The sequence below is a fragment of the Uranotaenia lowii genome, chromosome 3 (assembly GCF_029784155.1).
Source record: "Uranotaenia lowii strain MFRU-FL chromosome 3, ASM2978415v1, whole genome shotgun sequence".
Classification (NCBI taxonomy): Eukaryota; Metazoa; Arthropoda; class Insecta; order Diptera; family Culicidae; genus Uranotaenia; species Uranotaenia lowii.
Genome location: NC_073693.1, coordinates 196998963 through 197019255, shown reverse-complemented (window position 1 = coordinate 197019255; position 20293 = coordinate 196998963). Strand labels below are relative to the sequence as shown.

Sequence of the window (20293 nt, the reverse complement as noted above, 5' to 3'; positions counted from 1 at the left end):
GAGTTAGAAAAACAAACTTTTTTAATATCCATTTTAGAGCTGTACTGTCTGAGAAAAGATTTTAGCTTGTACCAATTCTGGCAACTTTGCTAAAGAAGTCATAGCTATAACATTAATAATTTCAAAGTTATGACAATTTTTAGAAAAATAACACCAATTTTCAGTTTTTTCAACATAACTGTTTTGCGCGTGATTTTTTCATATAAAATATGTTCTAGAGAGTTTTGAAGACAGAAAAATTGTACACTTTTGCTGAATATACTGTATAGAAATTTTGAAGTTTAAACGAGATATCTTAAAAATACTTAACAAAAATAGTCATTTTGAACTGGTTATATCTCCTGAGTTCGGACGAGTTCGGTTACATATTTTACAGTTTTGAAATCAGAAAAGTATCGCCTTTCAAATAATGTACAATTCAATGTGGCCAATTGTAACCTTCATAGTGTAAATGTCAATAGAAGTGAGATAAAAATGAAGTTTTTATACTAATTTGAGCATAACTATTACTATTAGGCTGCAACATGTACGATTCCTAACAGTAGGCCTACTTGAACCACTTAGACTTGAGATGGTAGATGGGTTCAAATTAGTATCAAAACTTCATTTTTATCTCACTTCTATTGACATTTACACAATGAAGATCAAAATTGGCCACTTTGAGTTGTATATTGTTTGAAAGGCAATACTTTTCTGATTTCAAAACTGTAAAATATGTAACCGAACTCGTCCGAACTCAGGAGATATAACCAGTTCAAAATGACTATTTTTGTTAAGTATTTTTAAGATATCTCGTTTAAACTTCAAAATTTCTATACAGTATATTCAGCAAAAGTGTACAATTTTTCTGTCTTCAAAACTCTCTAGAACATATTTTATATGAAAAATCACGCGCAAAACAGTTATGTTGAAAAAACTGAAAATTGGTGTTATTTTTCTAAAAATTGTCATAACTTTGAAATTATTAATGTTATAGCTATGACTTCTTTAGCAAAGTTGCTAGAATTGGTACAAGCTAAAATCTTTTCTCAGACAGTACAGCTCTAAAATGGATATTAAAAAAGTTTGTTTTTCTAACTCACTAATAGGTGGATTAATCTATTTTTCAAAAAACTAATTTTTTAGCCCTTGTCATGGTGGCCATTTGTTTCGAAGACACTATAGGTCTAAAACGAACAGTTTCGGCGTAAAGAAGTTTTGATCGCCTTTTCATAGTTTACCCCTGTGTGCACCGTCTTGATCTCCTGCATGTGCGCCGTTCAGGTGTTCATCGAAGTGCTGCTTCCACCTTGTGATCACCTCACGATTGTCCGTCAGGATACTCCCGTCCTTATCCCGGCACATTTCGGCTTGCGGCACGAAGCCTTTGCGGGATGTGTAGAGTTTCTGATAGAACTTTCGTGTTTCTTGGGAACGATGCAGCTGCTCGAGCTCCTCCTCCTCCAGGCGGCGCTTTTTCTCCTGGAAAATTCGGACTCGCTGCCTCTTCCGCTGTCGGTGATTTTCCACATTTCAACGGGTGCCTCTTTACACTACTGCCGCCCGCGTGGCATTCTCTTCGTCCATCACTCTCCTACACTCCTCGTCGAACCAGTCGTTCCGTCGAGTTCGCTCCACATAACCGATGACGTTCTCCGCAGCACTGTTAATGGCTGTCTTGATGGTATTCCAACAGTCCTCGAGAGGGGCTTCGTCAAGCTCGCCCTCTGCCGGCAGCGCTGCTTCGACCGATTGCGCGTAGTCTGCCGCGACCTCAGGTTGCTTCAGTCGTGCGATATTTAACCGAGGCGGGCGCCGGTTTCGTGTGTTGTTCACTACGGAGAGTTTTGGGCGCATCTTCACCATCACCAGATAGTGGTCTGACTCGATGTTGGCGCCTCGACAGGATCTGACGTCGATGATGTCCGAGAAGTGCCGGCTGTCAATCAAAACGTGGTCGATCTGTGATTGCGTTTGGTACGGTGATCTCCAGGTGTACTTGTGTGGGAGGCGGTGCTGGAAAAAGGTACTATACGTACGGCCATTCGTTTGGAGGCGGCGAAATCGATAAGTCTAAGGCCGTTTTCGTTGGTCAGCTGGTGCGCGCTGAACCTTCCAATTTTCGGTTTGAATTCCTCCTCCTGGCCGACCTGAGCTTTGAAATCCCCGATGACGATCTTGATATCATGTTTTGGGCAACGGTCGTATTCACGCTCCAGCTGCGCGTAAAATTCGTCTTTGTCGTCACCGCCTTGGCCTGCTAATGTGTAGTGATAGATGCAACTCGATGTATCTGTATCTACCACTTCATATTCAGTAGTTGGCCCCTACCGAACAAAATTTGGTATGTGATGACAAAGCTTCTTATAAATTCTACCCGTTCATTTTCACTACTTTAATTTCTTCTAACTTTCTAACCGTCTATAAAATTTCATAATCTTAAGATGTTCTTACTAACAAAAAAAGGACATCACTTTTCACCGATAAGGCCGATAAATTAAGTTATTTAAGTCTTTTTTACGATAAAAAGGCTTGATTAATAAACCTATAAAACAACATCTGGTAAAATGAGCGATCATGTTTTTCTCATAGACACGACAACACCTTAGAAGACATCTAAATGAAGCAACAAAATTCGATCAACATATGGAAAACAGTGCGCACTCGGAGTAAACAAACTGGGACCACGGTGTGCTGTTGAAACGTGATTTTCATTAGTGTTGCAATATGCAGCGACATCATTCGCGGATGTACTTGCATTTAAATCATCCCGTGTTCGGTCGATGTTGAACTTCTGCATCCGGAGGAGATTTCGAGGCGCGCCGTCGTCGACGAGTACGTGTATAAATAGGTGCTCGATGCTGATTCTCCTCTGCAACACTTGACAATACCTTCCCAAATTGAAATGCGAGCCAGACGGTGTTGATAGGGTAGTTGCATCGATTGTCTCGTTGCTAAGTTTTTCATTATTCAGGTCTTCTCTTCTAACCTTGTAAAGATGATCTAATAAACGAAATAAGGGAAATATTTTTTTTTAGATTCTACGATAAACTTAATCACCCTAACACCTATGAGGATGCATAAAATTGGATTCAGAGCGAGGATAATCTTTGTCTCTTGTCGCGCCGAGTTAAAACAAAAAATACACAAGCAATTGTTGCAATGTTGTCGCTTAGATCGAGTCTCGAGAGACTCGTTTTTTTATGCATATCGTTTTAATTCTCCCGGAAGGTTGGAGCACTGGATTTCGCAAATCTCCGTTGAATTAAAAAAAAACGACTGGAATGAAAACCTATGTTGAATTAATGCCGACTGGGATTGTTAACGATGTGTTCTAGAGCGATTTAAATTCAGTAGTATACAGAGACGAGCTCGGAAAACCTTTTGTACCCCGTTTTGTTAAAGCTCTTTAATTTACATAGTATCTTGTGAGATCTCAAAGACCGTTTAAAAACGACCATACAACAATGATAATAAAAAAAAACTATGTAGAAATTCAATTGAATTTAGTCGGTGAAACTAAGAGTTATTGACCCCTTTTTTCAAAGAAACTGTCGCAAGTTTCCAGCATTATAAAAATGCAATGCGGAAGCTTAGAGTGGATTTTCTTGTTTGTTATGTTTAGCATCATAAATTCCATTACATCCTTCAAGCGCTTTGATAGCCCCATTGTCCCCAAAGGCCAACATCATGCAGCTATGCACCTATGTAAGTATGTTTGTAGTGTAGAGCAACTTCGCTTCAAAGTAGGTACCGATAGATGACGAAATATTGCATCTCATATGAATGCTGCTCAGCATACAACATACATAGTATATTAGATATTAGATCGACTCGACAGTTCAAACGGTCATGTCTCAAGTTTTTTTTTGTGGAAACTTCATGAATTCAAGTTATAAACTTTGTTCAGTTATACTATAAACCTTCGATATAACAGTTCGTAACACAAAAGAGCTCTGCAGAAATTGGATCTGTTAAACAAGTTACGAAACTTTCTCAGAAAAAAACAATAAAAATTATCTGTAAAATTCACCTATGCGGTTTGTAATTATGAAATTTTGTATAAACAAATTTTAAACGAAACAATGTTTTAGATATATTCTTTTAATTAATAAACCGCATTCAAAGTACATTCAATTTTTGTCTTTGCTCTTCCAACCCGCTTTCATAGATTTAAATGCTTAGCTTAGTTGACTACTCATATCCACCTTAAATCATTGCAAGTTCAATGTGCTTAGATATGATCGTTCATTTGAAACTTCAGATAACATAGTTGATGAAGTTTTGTTCAACTTACGCACTTCAAATTTCATGATCGCTGGCGTGGTTAAGCAGAACAAGTTCTTCCTCGCCAATGGTTGCTAATCCGTGATTGATCGAGGCCATCAGTTTTGTGCAAGGGTCAAAACGGTTCATTCACAATACACAAAACTTATGCTCTCCCTTTGAAAATGATCAATAACGGCGCCGGCCACGTCCTAGTAGTCAATGAAGGAATGAAGGAAGGATTATTAGTAGGGTACTTCATAGGATCAATTAACAACCTTTTGTCCCTTTATGTTCCAAAGATTAGTTTTGAAAAATTCAGATACAACGGTAAGTCAATATCTCCGACCATAGAAACCATATATACGTTTGCCAATCATATTTAAATATCCAAGGAAAGGGTTGTGTTAGTAGAGGAAAGGTTACTTACTTACTTACTTACTTACTTACTTACTTACTTACTTACTTACTTACTTACTTACTTACTTACTTACTTACTTACTTACTTACTTACTTACTTACTTACTTACTTACTTACTTACTTACTTACTTACTTACTTACTTACTTACTTACTTACTTACTTACTTACTTACTTACTTACTTACTTACTTACTTACTTACTTACTTACTTACTTACTTACTTACTTACTTACTTACTTACTTACTTACTTACTTACTTACTTACTTACTTACTTACTTACTTACTTACTTACTTACTTACTTACTTACTTACTTACTTACTTACTTACTTACTTACTTACTTACTTACTTACTTACTTACTTACTTACTTACTTACTTACTTACTTACTTACTTACTTACTTACTTACTTACTTACTTACTTACTTACTTACTTACTTACTTACTTACTTACTTACTTACTTACTTACTTACTTACTTACTTACTTACTTACTTACTTACTTACTTACTTACTTACTTACTTACTTACTTACTTACTTACTTACTTACTTACTTACTTACTTACTTACTTACTTACTTACTTACTTACTTACTTACTTACTTACTTACTTACTTACTTACTTACTTACTTACTTACTTACTTACTTACTTACTTACTTACTTACTTACTTACTTACTTACTTACTTACTTACTTACTTACTTACTTACTTACTTACTTACTTACTTACTTACTTACTTACTTACTTACTTACTTACTTACTTACTTACTTACTTACTTACTTACTTACTTACTTACTTACTTACTTACTTACTTACTTACTTACTTACTTACTTACTTACTTACTTACTTACTTACTTACTTACTTACTTACTTACTTACTTACTTACTTACTTACTTACTTACTTACTTACTTACTTACTTACTTACTTACTTACTTACTTACTTACTTACTTACTTACTTACTTACTTACTTACTTACTTACTTACTTACTTACTTACTTACTTACTTACTTACTTACTTACTTACTTACTTACTTACTTACTTACTTACTTACTTACTTACTTACTTACTTACTTACTTACTTACTTACTTACTTACTTACTTACTTACTTACTTACTTACTTACTTACTTACTTACTTACTTACTTACTTACTTACTTACTTACTTACTTACTTACTTACTTACTTACTTACTTACTTACTTACTTACTTACTTACTTACTTACTTACTTACTTACTTACTTACTTACTTACTTACTTACTTACTTACTTACTTACTTACTTACTTACTTACTTACTTACTTACTTACTTACTTACTTACTTACTTACTTACTTACTTACTTACTTACTTACTTACTTACTTACTTACTTACTTACTTACTTACTTACTTACTTACTTACTTACTTACTTACTTACTTACTTACTTACTTACTTACACTTACTTACAGTGTCGGACAATAGAATAGGACCGCTCTAATGCAAAATATTCAAATCACCTTTAAACTGCCAATTCAAATATAATAATATGCGACACCTAGCGGCAAGCACTTATTGTAGTATGCCAACTTTGTATACTGCACGTTTGTTGCAATCAAAGCAACCCGTTTGTTCTACTCGACCAGAAAGCTGTCAGAGGGTGAAAAAAGTCGCGTCATAAAATAAGACCAGCTCATCGGTTCGGCTGTTCCGGCATTTTCAGCGCTCTAGATTTGAAAAAAAAAGGTATTGTTTTCGGTGTTTTTGTCCATTTTCGTATCCTTGTAAGTATTTCCCATAAAATTAATCATGTAAATCATGAAAACAAACAAAAAATAAAGATTTCCTTCCTCCTACTCTGTTTTCAGCGAAAAAGCGATGGGTTGGACACTGCACGGAGGTCCAGCGAGCGATCATCCGGAATCTGTACAAGGCTGGCAAAAGCCAACGCGAGATTGACTAAGCAAGGTTGAAAACTTTCGTTTTCAACGCGCTTCACCCGGCTGCCCCCGCAAAACGACGCCGAAGGACGATTCGGCAATCAAGCGGGCCTCGCAAAAGGATCCTTTCAAAGCGTCTAAGCAGATCAGAGACGAGCTGAACTTATCTGTGAGTTCCCGGACGGTTCAGCGACGGTTGGCGGAGAAGGGACTAGGAGGAAAAAGTCCCCGGAAGGTGCCGATGCTGACGCCGAAGCACTTGAAGGCGCGGCTGAAGTATGCGAAGGACCACTTCGATTGGGTCGGTCCGGAAAAGGAGAAACTATGGAGAAATGTGCTGTGGTCGGATGAGACCAAAGTGAACCTCATCGGCTCGGACGGAAAGAGTTGGGTCCATCGCCCACTCGGCTGTGCGTAGATGCCCCAGTATACAAATAAAACATTCAAACATGGAGGAGGTAGCATCATGGTGTGTGGTGGTGCGTTTTCTTGGTACGGGGTGGGTCCCTTGTACTGGATCGACCGGATTATTTTTTTTTTTGTTTCGATTATAGTCGTTTTACCATCTTTATGGCATTCGCGACTTTATCAACGGTGCAGTTGGCGGATCGTCATTAAAAAACTTCTCCATGATAATAAGGTAGACGTTATGGAGTGGCCAGCAAAGTCCTCTGATCTCAATCCTATAGAGAACCTATTGGAAATAGTGAAACGTAAGGTGTACACCGAAAAATCAAAAAACAAGCAGCAGCTGTGGGAGAGAATCTATGCGGTGTGGTACGCTATCCCGGTGAGAACGTGCCAAAAGCTGGTGGAGTCGATGCCGAACCGGGTGCGAGAAGTGATGCGTAATAAGGGTTATACCACCAAGTACTAACCCTGCAAATCGACCACGGTATGAATTTCCTTTTTTTTTAATTTTTTTTACCATGAATTCTAAAGCGATCTTATTTTATGTCGCGTTATTTTAGTCAGTAAGTATGCTCAAAACGCATTTTTAAATAAAGGACAATTGTTTTAACTACGGATGATTTTAATTTCTTCGAAGAATGGTATTTACAATTTGTAAATGGTTTGATGCACTTAAATGGAATTTTTTTTCTCAAAGTTTTGTCACTTTCTGTTTTAAATTGAGCTGTGGTCCTATTCTATTGTCCGACATTGTACTTACTTGAGATGAAGGGAGAAGATGCGTCAATGATGACACAAGATGTGATAAATTGTGACAATTAGTGGTAATTTGTGAACAATTGTGCGGGAAAATGAGAAGATTTGAGTTAAAATGAGAGAAACCATGGCTCAGAGAGAGAGAGCAAAAATGTACGAAGTGTTGCAAATTGTGAAGCAGTTGTGGAATTTTGACCACTACCATTCCAAAGCAAGGAATTTTCTTTCTATTGCAATCCCTCGTGTAGTTCCTCGTTCGAAATCCAGTTGCCAGGTGACCAAGCGTTATCTGGCTACTAAAAGATACTGGAAGCACTCCACTTTCTTAACTCCTAGCTGGGCAACATACCACGAAATTGAAAGGATTTTCTGTGTCGATTTCCATCGACTTGGTCTTTCCGACATTGACTTTGAGATCTGCTGCTTTGGAGCTTTCGGTGAGCTCGCCGCGTTTGCTTTGCATGTCTTGTTGTCTTGGGCGTGTTGTGTTGGGCGAGCAAAACAATATCGTCTGCCAGGTCAAGGTCAAGGTAGTCAAACGATTTCACGGCAATCCTCGGTTTGATCTACAGTCCAGTCAATCGATCCAGTCAAGAACTCATTCATTACGATGAGAAAAAGCATGATAAGATACATCCTTGTCTCAGTCCAGCAGTTACCGGGATTGGATCGGACAAGACACCGTAGTGCAAGACCTTGCACGAAAATGCCTCGTACTGTGCTTCGATGAGATGGACTAGTTTCTCCGGGACTCCTCGTCGTCTAAGAGCAGCCTAGATGTTTTCGTGGCTCAGTCGGTCGACAAAATTTTTTAATAACATTTAAAACCGAAAAAAATTATATTTAACGTCTAAGTAATATTAAGTTTTTTAAATTAGGTTCATGAATGCTTTCAAGATAATTTGAAGATTCGAAAAAAAATCGCGCCGCTCTAGCACTCCAATCGCTGTAGGATGCTGCTGTTACTGCACAAATTGAACACTTCAGTTCTAGTCGCATGAGAAAAATGTCGCAATCGAAAGCCTGTTCTCCCCACACCACTTAGCGCTATTGTATGACGATGCATATGTAGGTGGAAAGTGGAGTGTGGAAAAGCGACTCGCGAACAACATTCAAAGGCATGCAAATTTAGTACCTATCCGAGTACCATAGGAGTAAAAACAGGCAAGGAGCAAGCGTTATTGTCTTGACGGGGCACAAAAAAGTGTTTGAGTTGTAGTTTTGCAGTCAGAACTAGATGAAGCCGGAACAAGTTGGAAGGCACAAAGCGATTGTGAACAAAAGATGTACAAGAGCAAGCACCGAGCATGTATGTATTATGAAATTTACCATTGGTGATGTTGTCAGATGAAAATTGGTGAGACCGCTACGTTTCCTTAATAAAACGAAGCAATGCATTTGTGAGGCCCATTTGAAATAGGAATAGTCATGCATGGTCAATGAGACCATTCCGATAATAGTCATTCTATTCCGTTTGAATGGTTCGTTTCAATTAAACTTCAGCATGACTTTTATTATTCAATGACTTACCCATGACTTTTATTATTCAATGACTTACCCACTTTATGTTACTGATGTGTGCTGATACTCAAAGCTTAGTTTTCTCACAAATGGATATAGTATCGTGCTTGGTGGGAAACAGTCTCAGACAAATCTTATATTCCTAAGACCTGATTTATCTAAGGATAAAAAATGGAAAAAAAGCTAACGAAGCAAAGCAGTGGCCCTTTTTTCCGGCTTCCAAAACAAAACAAAACAACTTGTCTCGACACAGTGTACAACTAATGGAACTGGATTAACGCTAATTCTCCTGTATTTAGAGTTCTAACGCTCGACAAAGACTCGTTGGTTTTCGCCTCCTGAAATGACTGTGTCTTTCGGATATTGTAAGTATTATGAAGGGGATATGTACCCAACAGTAGGATTATTAACATTCGGTCGTTAGACAGTCGTCACCACCTTGACGGTGGTCCTTAATGAACATTCAATCAAACGGAAAACTTTCAATCAAAGTTTTTTCATGACTTTTTCAGCTCTCGCACAAAAAAAGAAGCCAAACAAATTAATTTGTTTTCGTTTTTCTACCCTCTCATCAACAGTTGTCATCATGTGTGCCAGCCCCACCACGATCCGAGAAATTATGCTCGCAGCTGCAGATCTCAACATGGTTGATAGCGGAGAATACGTCTTTTTCAACATCGACATCTTTAGCAGGTGAGTCTGGAACAGTTGCGCCAAATTAATGCTAGTTTTATTTAAAAAAAAATCGGGGAATATATAAATTCCGGTGCAAGCTGAAAGTTGTTGTTGAAAGAATCTGAAAATTTTTTATACACCTAAAGCACATATACAGGTAGCTGAATAAGAATAGTACCACTATGTGTTTTGCCTGTTAGAAATATGAATGATTGAAAATCACCAATAAAATTTTCCACAATTGGTTTTGAATTGTTAACGGATAAATCAAGCATAAGTTTACTTTTTTGGACGTTGCAGTTGGCTTTGAGGACCAAAAATATGGAAAAATGGTGCGAAATAAGATTGATTGATTGAAGTGCGTATATTTGGGAGGGTACCGTGCACCCTCTATGGTGCGAAATAAGAATAGGAGTACCATTTGTGTTTTTCAAAAAAAACAAGATTATCTCTAAAAATTTACTGTGTAACAGTGAATAATAATACTTCAACGAATTAATTGAATAGATAACTGTATTTTAAGGGGTTTTCTAGAATTCTAAAGATTTTCAAATGTTTTAAAAGAGAGTTTTAAGAGATGATCTTCTAGAAATAAAGAATTTGATATTTGAGCTGTAATTCTTTACCAAACTACTTTTTTTTTCATTAAAATGACGTGCAATGATGAAACAAACGTTCTGGGTTTATTTTGAATAAAAAATACAGGCTGGAATTCAAAAACTTAGTTTTTTCAGTTAATCTCACTTCTTCCAGTTCAAGTCATAGATGGCAGCACTATTTTACAGTTAAAACCAAATCAGGTCTCAAAATTGATTTTTCAGGTTTATTTAGTTTATTGTTTTTTCAGGTATATTAATCATTTCAAGGTTGTTTTCCAATCCAGTTTTGTTGAAGTTCACGCTGCAGAAAGCTTTTAAGGATTTGCAAAAAAAAATCACCTGCACAATAATATACCATCGACAAAATTTCTGCTCATCTCAACTTTTGATTCAATTTGAAATCATTCCAATAATACTTCTAGTCTTCTGATCCATCAAGCTCCATCGGAAAGTGTAAAATTATTCTGATTATCGGTCCAAGAAATTCAATTTTAGTGACCTTGATAAAATTCTAATTTTATGATTTTGTGACCTTAGAATTTCCAAGGCGGTCACACGGTACCGAGTACTTATTTCTTGACCAAAATCATTCAACACACCTGAATTAACCCCATATCAGGGGTGCCAGGTGGTTTAGTCAAAAATCAGGACAACGGAAGTTAAAAATCAGGATTTTTCAGGACACCTCTTGATTTCTGCTAAAATTGCATAAATAAAGGCGCGAAACAGGTGCTGTAAACTCCTTCATTTATGCAACAATAGTACCCAGCTTGTTGGCTGACCGGTAGTACATATCGAAAAACATCATTTGAATATCATCTGAACCGAAGATTACCATCTTTTAAATGGATCTGTCTATTTCATAACCTTTTTATTCGATTTTCGCGTAGTTTAACTACAAATTTGATCATATTTAATAAGTTTTTATTAAAATCAGGACAAATCAGGACATATTTTCAAAAATCAGGACAACTCGAGAGTTTTTGAAAAATCAGGACGGTCTCCCTAAAATCAGGACAAATCCTGATAAATCAGGACACCTGGCACCTCTGCCCCATATAGTCGAAAATGGGCATCAGTTCGGTTTGAACGCAAGATAGTGCTGCCATCTATGACTTGAAACTAGAGAAATAGTGTTTGACTAAATATTAAAAAACATTAGTATTTTTGAAGCCTGTTTTTTTATTCAAATTCAGCCTCAAATCATTGTTTCGTCATTTTGCATCATACTTATGAATGTTAATGAAGAAATCAAGCAGTTTGATAAAGTATCATAGCTCAAATATCAAATTCCTAAGCGCTACAGGAACATCTCCTAAAACCCCCTTTTAAAACCTTTGAAATTCTAGAAAACTCCTTAAAATGCAGTTAACTATTCAAATACTTCGTAGAAGCATTATTAGGCTGAAACAAATATCAATTTCTTCTTTCGTCACCCCCCCCCCCCCCCCCCCTTCAAAATTTCAAAAAACTCGAAGGGGGAAATAAATAAAGTTTGAAGTAATTTATGTAAATTTCGATAAAAAATTCCAATATCTGAAAGATTAAAAGACCAAAAAACAAATTTAAGATGATGGAAGTTATTTCACCTTTTGTTTTCGTGATTTGATTGAATTATTCGATAAAAAATTACATGTGCAACTATATACTATGCATTTTTTTTGCATACACGCTTCCGTGCAACTTATTCCAATTTATTTATTTGTTTTTCGCATTATTTTTTATTGTCCCCCCCCCCCCCCCCCCCTCGCGATGTTCCAACTCCGAGTGACAAAATAAGGGTTTGAAATTTGTTCCGGCCTTATTCACTTATACACAGTACATTTTTAGAAATAATCTTGTTTTTGTTGAAAAACACAAATGGTACTATTTTTATTTCGCCCCCTTTTTCATATTTTTGGTCCTCAACGCCAATTGCAACGTCCAAAAAAAGTAAACTTAGGCTTGATTTATCCGTTAAACAATTCAAAAAAAAGAAAATTTTGGTGATTTTTAATCATTCATATTTTAACAAGTAAACACATAGTGGTATCTACTATTCTTATTTCGCTCACTGTAGCTACCTTCAAAACTCTAAAAACCTTAAAAAAGAGGCCAACTATATCGAATTAGGTCAACTTTCTTATTTCAAAATTTTTCTACAAAAACTGAAACAACTTGATCGGATGATGGTTTAAAAAGAAAGGTTTTCATAACACTTTAACAGGACCTTGGAAAAAAATAAAATAATATGTCCATTAGACTGCCCCAAATTTGTATGGGAAATTCAAAACCTGTAAAATTTTATTCGCTGCAGGCTTAAATTAATCCTAGGTCTAGTGTAAGATCTCATGCCAAATTTGGCCCAGATCAGATCACGGGAAGGGGTCGCTCAACGAACCTGAAGTTTGTATGGGATTTGAGACATTTTGTTCGGGAGAAACATGAAAAACCAGTTTTACATCAATTACAATTCATTAATTTTCATCAACGGGTTTTATTAAGCCCAAATTATGACAAATATTTTATCCGTAGACTGCAATTTGATTCGAGTTAAGATAAAAAAAAAATATTAGGCTTCAAAAATGGGCTAAGTTTTTAAGGGTGGTATATTTATCAGTAAAACTGTCCCCAAGTGAATCACTGTCTATGTATATTTACTACTTAGCTTTCAGTAAAGGAACTGGTAGAGGATCCGTTTTCTTCACTAATGGGTGAAAATTAATTATAGAACAGGGACAGGAGTGTTCGAACCTAGACTCAGGGTCTTGATTCCTATGGGAAACTGTTGGCTGCAAATGTGTAAGTCAAGACCCCATACACCCATTTTTAGGTCACAATACACAGTGGTCCAGAATGGAACTTTATCGTGACAAAATTAATAACGAAGATACCATAAGAGATAAACAAATGGTGTCTTCAGCAAAACGCTCACCGAACCATGCGCTTCAATAATCTTAAATAATTTTTTTTGTTTCGATTATAGTCGTTTTCACATCTTTATGTCATTCGCGACTTATGTACATATATCGACAATGCAGTTGGCGGACAGTCATTACTCTTGGGCTCGGACTCACGGACATCGACTCAAGAAGCAACTGACTTTCCAACTGAGCTATATCACAAGCCCTGTATATCAAATATTAGGCGTGTAATTTTTTCATAAAAAACTTTTTCCAGTAAACAGATACAGCCAAACTGTCTTCTACAAAGTTGAAGTCAACGATTTTTGAGGCAACCTTACCGACACCCCATATATACATATGACGTTTCGTAAGCGAGTTGTGATTTTTTCAATATTAAAATGTTACGGTGTGTCGAAAATAAACAGTATTTTGTGAATGAATTCATACAGTAGAAATGTCTTTTAAGCATTTGTTTGCAGTAAAAATTCTCACATTTTTTTTTCTCAAAGTGCAAACTTGTATCTGAAGGCGTTCGTCGGTTATAAGGGATTTTTTAGTAAAAACTTGTACTTTATAAACTGTCATATCTCGAATTGTTGCAAACAAAAAATATGATTGATTTGGTTACATATATGATAGATTCAACTATAATAAAATGATTGATTTAATTATAAAAATGAGAAATTTAACTATGATAATATGATTGATATAATTATAAATATGTTAATTTAATATGTTCATTGACACGTGCGGCGAGATGAAACGCTAGGTAGAAGAATTTGTAAAGGCATGAAGAATAGGCGGATAGGCAAGCATCAGATGAGCTTCGTAGGATAAAGTTTGGATAGGTGTTGAAACTGTAAGTCTAGGGCATTTTTTATTGGAAAGCATGAAAGTGTGGTGGTACGCCTTTGCCGTACAACAGACTACTCTGTATAGGAAGCGTGATCGACTTTTGATAAACACATTCCTAAACACAGCAGGCCAGTTGGATTGTGTACTGTCAATACACATACAGTACACAATCCAACTGGCCTGCTGTGTTTAGGAATGTGTTGATCAAAAGTCGATCACGCTTCCTATACAGAGTAGTCTGTTGTACGGCAAAGGCGTACCACCACACTTTCATGCTTTCCAATAAAAAATGCCCTAGACTTACAGTTTCAACACCTATCCAAACTTTATCCTACGAAGCTCATCTGATGCTTGCCTATCCGCCTATTCTTCATGCCTTTACAAATTCTTCTACCTAGCGTTTCATCTCGCCGCACGTGTCAATGAACATATTAAATTAATAAATTTATCGGCGATTAAAACTTATCATCAATTATAAATATGATAGATTCAATTTTATTTTTATGATTGATTCGATGAGGTCAACTATAAATATTTTAAATTTAAATTCTGTTTATATTGTAAGTTATCATATCTTAAGGTGTTTTTTCAGAATAATTTTATGGCTACGTTTTATTTTCTTTTTATTTCTTATATCAGCATTTTGCATCTAGTTCGTTTTAGCCGCCACGATGCTAGAAAAACTGTGATGCTACTAAATTCCGATACCAACGTCCTGGATCCTCCGCTGTTGTTTTTTTTGCTTCTTGATGCATGGTTGCCCAGCAAATTGTGCATCTCAACTAATCGATCCCGAAAGACATTCTTAGAAGTCCGTGCTTCTGCACCCGGCGAAGATTGAACTTTTGGGGGGGTAGTCACTCAATATCATGACATCAATATATCATTCTCAATACAAACCTTACTGACTAACCAATACTCACAATTTTCCCATATGTTTGGATAACGTGCCGCTATTTCGCGGACAACCAAAGTAGGTGTACCTTTCCCAATTCCAGGAACTGTCGGGCTACTACACGACCGCTGCCAGGAACTAGTAGAGGAAAATGTTTCCTCATTGCCGGAATGTGAAAAAACAGCACTACGATCGTTGCGGGAACACGTTCTGGTCTCATTGTTACGATGTTTTTTAAAATTTTTGCTGATGAACACGAATGAACACTATAGTATTCAAGTATCACAGAATCAATCCTAAAAATATAGTTTAATTTTCTTTATTTAAAGTTCAATACCTAGAATCAATCATACATTTGTAGTAAAATCTATCATATTTACAGTTGAATCAATTATACCACTACAGTTGAATCTACAATATTTATAGTTAAATGTTAGAGGTCAACCATAAATGTATAGTTGAATCTATCATATTTATAGTTGAATAGCTAAAATCAATCATAAAATTACAGTTGAATCAATATAAATACAACTACAATTGAATCTATCGTACATATTTAAAGTTTAATGTGAGAGGAATGTATAGTTGAATCTATTATATTTATAGTTAAATGCCAAAAATCAATCATACAAATGTAGTTGAATCTACAAAATGCTTAATTCGCATCGCAATGGACTCAGACATGCTTATGCTTATGCTTATGATACATACACAGCCAGATCTTGTCAGCATCCCGGTGAGTAGTAAAAGTACATTTACTACTCATCTTAACTTGGTCGGGCCCACTGTGCAGTATTGGACGCAGAGACAACTGGAGCAAAGGGAGGAAGAAACGTGGACAACAGTACCATACGTTTCCATGGCTATGAGTAAGATTTTAACGTTGGGAGCACATATGCTAAATTTCTGTGCTCCTTGATGATGGTCCGTGTGACTTCGTCCTTCTGTGGATGGAAATGATGTTTTTCTGTACAGAAATCCGAAACCCCATGGTATAATTAATGTTTTTTTTTCAAATTTCCTTATTTTTATTATTTAAAAATGTACGATTTCAGTATTGCATTTTCTTCAATGTTAATAAAAATTTAGAGTTTCGGATTTCGATGCACTATCATTTCTGGTCTTTGACCTTGGATATAGCGCCTTTGCTCGCTCTTGAAAAGAAATATTTGAAGAACAAAAAATATAATTAGTGTAAGCATCCCCCCCTCCCCTCTAAAAAACTTTTTCATAAGAATTCATGATATTATAGTAGAATATTAGTTTAAATGATAGATATTCTATGGTTTATTTATATTTATTTATATGAGTGCAAGATAAAGATGTTGATTTCGATCGTGAGTAACTTTTTTTCCTAAAAACCTGTGAAAAGTCGTTCCACTCCACTATTCATTTATTAATTGAGCAGAAATTTTACTGTTTAATCGGAGCATCGTTACTTAGAAAAGTACAATCTTTAAACATCATATTCATTACATCACTCTTTGCAAACATTTATGAAAAATATGCACAGATGATTTATCAACTGTATTTCTCTTTTCTGAGCCGAGAAAGCATTCATATTCAACACCAAAAGACAGAGATGCAACAATAAGAAATCGACACAAGGAAAACAAATGCTCTATCCTTCTCACTAGGACACCAATCTGTTTCAATGGTACAGAATGATGAAAATGAACACAACTGAAGAAGGTTAAACTAAAAACTCTGATGAATTGAATAAAATAGAAAGAATATACTTAGCTTTCCAGCCGTTTCCGTGACCTTTTCCTGATATATCTATGAAAATTAAATACAAGCAATCCTTTTCCATTTCTGCGCATTTTTCTAGCTCCCAGATTTTGGAGCCAATTTTATCCATTCTATCACCATCAATTATTTCCCTTCCCCTCTCACTTCCACAACATTGCCACTATAGTTCGAACTGCTGATTTTTCTTTATTTGAAATATAGCGCACTTTCAACAACCGAAATACGTCATTTTAACTTTTTCCAATTCACCAATATCATAATGATAATTTTCATACTCATTAACTACAACAGCACTTTGCCAACCAAGTTCGGACGCGCCCGTTCAACGGTTCAACAGAACCAGGGCGTTGGGAAAAATATTGACCGCTTTCCTGGGAGCTCACGATCACTCCTTCTTAACACGAATAATAACTTCAACTTTGAAAACAACTTCAAACCAGGAATTCAGAAGTTTTGCAACATACAGCACATGCCAATACACATCATTCTTTTGGCAAAAGAAACCTCCGGAAGTATGACAGAGCTTTCATTCGTGTTCTACGCTCTTTCAAATGAGCTTAAAAAAACACGGCCTTCAATTCTACTGGACTTTATCCGGTTGCACAAATCCGCGGGCCATCTAGTTTACTTTCCCAAAATTTTCCAAAAATTTCACTGTTAAATTGAAAAATTGACAAAATTTTCACGAGCGAAGAAAAAACGCGTGCGCTGCCATCGAGTCAACGCCTACTTCCCTCTCGCATCGCAATGGACTCAGACAATAGCAAAACGATGAAAATTTGACTTTTGAAAGAGAAATCGGTATGTTCTCATTCACAGGGTCTTTAAATGTGTGAATTAGTATTCAAAATTAACAAACTTTGAGTTTTTTTCTCGAGTTTAAAAAATATCTCATAATTTCACAATCAAATATTTGATATTGGAACTAAATAATGCCGTCATAGAATAATTTTTTGGTTTGCACCAATCCAAAATATGACAGTTTATAAAGTACAAGTTTTTGCTAAAAAATCCCTTATAACTAACGAACGCCTCCAGCTACAAGTTTGTCCTTCGAGAGAAAAATGTGCGATTTTTTATTTCATACAAATGCTTAGAAGACATTATACTGTTTGAGTTCATTCACAAAAGTTCGAGCAAGAATACTGTTTTTTATAAGACACATCCTAACATTTTAATATTCAAAAAATCATAACTCGCTTACAAAACGTCATATGTATGTGATGTTTTCAGTAAAGTGTATGTATGTATATGTATGTATAATCCATCCAACGACCCCCTGAGCTGGCTGGTATGTTATGCAAAAGAGCCAATATTAATCCATTTGATTAAAATTGTTCAATCGCGGGTGCTGGTGGTGTTAGCTCTATTGAAATTCCAGTAACCCATTTCAGAATGGCACCTGCACATCCCGAGGCTACTTTCATTGCCAATAAGCCCCGCCCAATCATAGCCGCATGACCAAATGGGTCATGTAATTATGATTAGTCTTTCCATCTTTTATTGTTGACATATCTAGGAACTTCATAAATATAATCGCCAAATTATATAAACTTAGCACCCTAATACGTCCAATAAAGGAAGGACATGTATTTAGTTTATGATTTCAGTTATAGTTACTATTATGGTATAGATGAAGATAAAGAATAAGTATTAAAAAATAATTTAACAATGGTCGTAAGAGTTGGAAATTGGAATATAGCCATCGTATCTTTCTGGAAAAAACATGGTTAATAAATTTTGGACTTGCATCCCTCTGATCCTGAGGGCCTCAATTAAAACAAGTATTTCAAGATGCCGCTAGGTAACCTGAAAAAAAATCTGTTTACTCAAATTCTATAAATTCTATTTTTGATTTCTAGCGTATATTTATCTACCCTTTTGTGAAAAACCTGAGCAGTGCCTGTATACATATTTGGAATACAATGTAGTAGCCCGCTCTCAAAACTGACAAAATATCAAAGTTTAGTGAATAGAGTTTAGGTTCAAATCAGAATACTTGAAATTAAAACTAGATGAAAAAGTTATTTAAATTATAAATTTACCAATTTGGTAGTAAACAAAAGGAAAACAGTATTAAATTTTGTACTGGTTTGAGATCACCATGCTTCAATAATGGTCATTTTGTATTCAAGCGTCATCTGGAAATCTGATAAAAACAAATATTTAATTCAAAACACTCACTTTTGTAACAAAATTGTCAAAATATCAAGGACCAACTACAAACATATGATACAATTAATAACGACAATAAATAAAGAAATCAATATGAATAACTATTATTCAAACAATCTGATGAGATGCTCGTTCTGGCGATGATACTGAAAAAATTGTTTGTCAATTTTATTTCAAAATCGTCTATATGATGATAATGAGAGAATTTTTTTAGAGTTTCTTCGTAATTTAATTTATTTATTTATGATGACACTGAAATAAATTATATTGAAATGTTTTTATATAAACTTATCATTTAGTATTAAGACTAGAGGTTTTTATTGTGGTTGAAGTAAAGATGAATATAAGGATAAAAATGAAAATCACAGAAAGCATAAAAAATAATTAATCAAATTCTGGTCGAAGTGTTTGGAAGCTGAAATAAGATTAAAAATAATTAATAGACGCCGATGTACAGTTCTCCAAAAAATTTACTTTCAAAATGTTACGCCGTTCAGGTTCTGCTTATTTAAATCTTGTCGGCGGGATCCAACTAAGAATCATTTACTTCAAAAATAAATTTAATTTAGGTCCATAACCGATGATTGAAATCGAAGATAACTGAAAACAACACCTAGATACATATATGTATGTTATTGGTAGATTGCGGTGGTACATAGTACCTTGAAGTGTTTATCCTAAATAATAAAAATACAATCAAATAGATTTGTAATAACCTCGAACATAGTGTTAAATAAAGTATGGGAATATTATATTATAGTATGAAGCATTTTAATACAGCAAACGTAGAATTTGAATCTATATATGATAAATGGTGAGTTAGTTCTTGAAATATGTTATTAATTTGTTTTTCTTAGAGACATAAATAATGGTGATGACATTTTACCTAGTGATAAGATACTATAATATTTTAAACAGTTCATACATGCACGCAGCGACATGAAAATTAGTTTTAAAGGAAAGTGCCACAAAAACAAAGTACTTTTTTTCTATCACTCTCTGCTTTTCCTACGACTGAAACGCTTTAATATATACCAAATCAATTTCTTCGAAATAAGAATGCAACTTGAGCTTTTTTGGTAACTTCTATGCTATTTGAATCAGTTCATGGCATGCTATGAACAAAAATATTATTCCCTGTCTGTCTAAGAATTGTGCTCAACATGACTCAACTATCTGTGT

General features: G+C 35.3%; 1 protein-coding gene across 3 annotated transcripts in view; it reads left to right on the top strand.

The window, feature by feature from the left end:
* Positions 1–20293, top strand: part of LOC129757006 (atrial natriuretic peptide receptor 1) — a 278572-nt gene that overhangs the window by 213575 nt on the left and 44704 nt on the right. For all 3 annotated transcript variants that reach the window (XM_055754094.1, XM_055754093.1, XM_055754095.1), the window contains one exon: positions 9854–9968. In XM_055754094.1, the coding sequence (XP_055610069.1) occupies positions 9854–9968 (115 nt within the window). The remainder of the gene's footprint in view (positions 1–9853; positions 9969–20293) is intronic.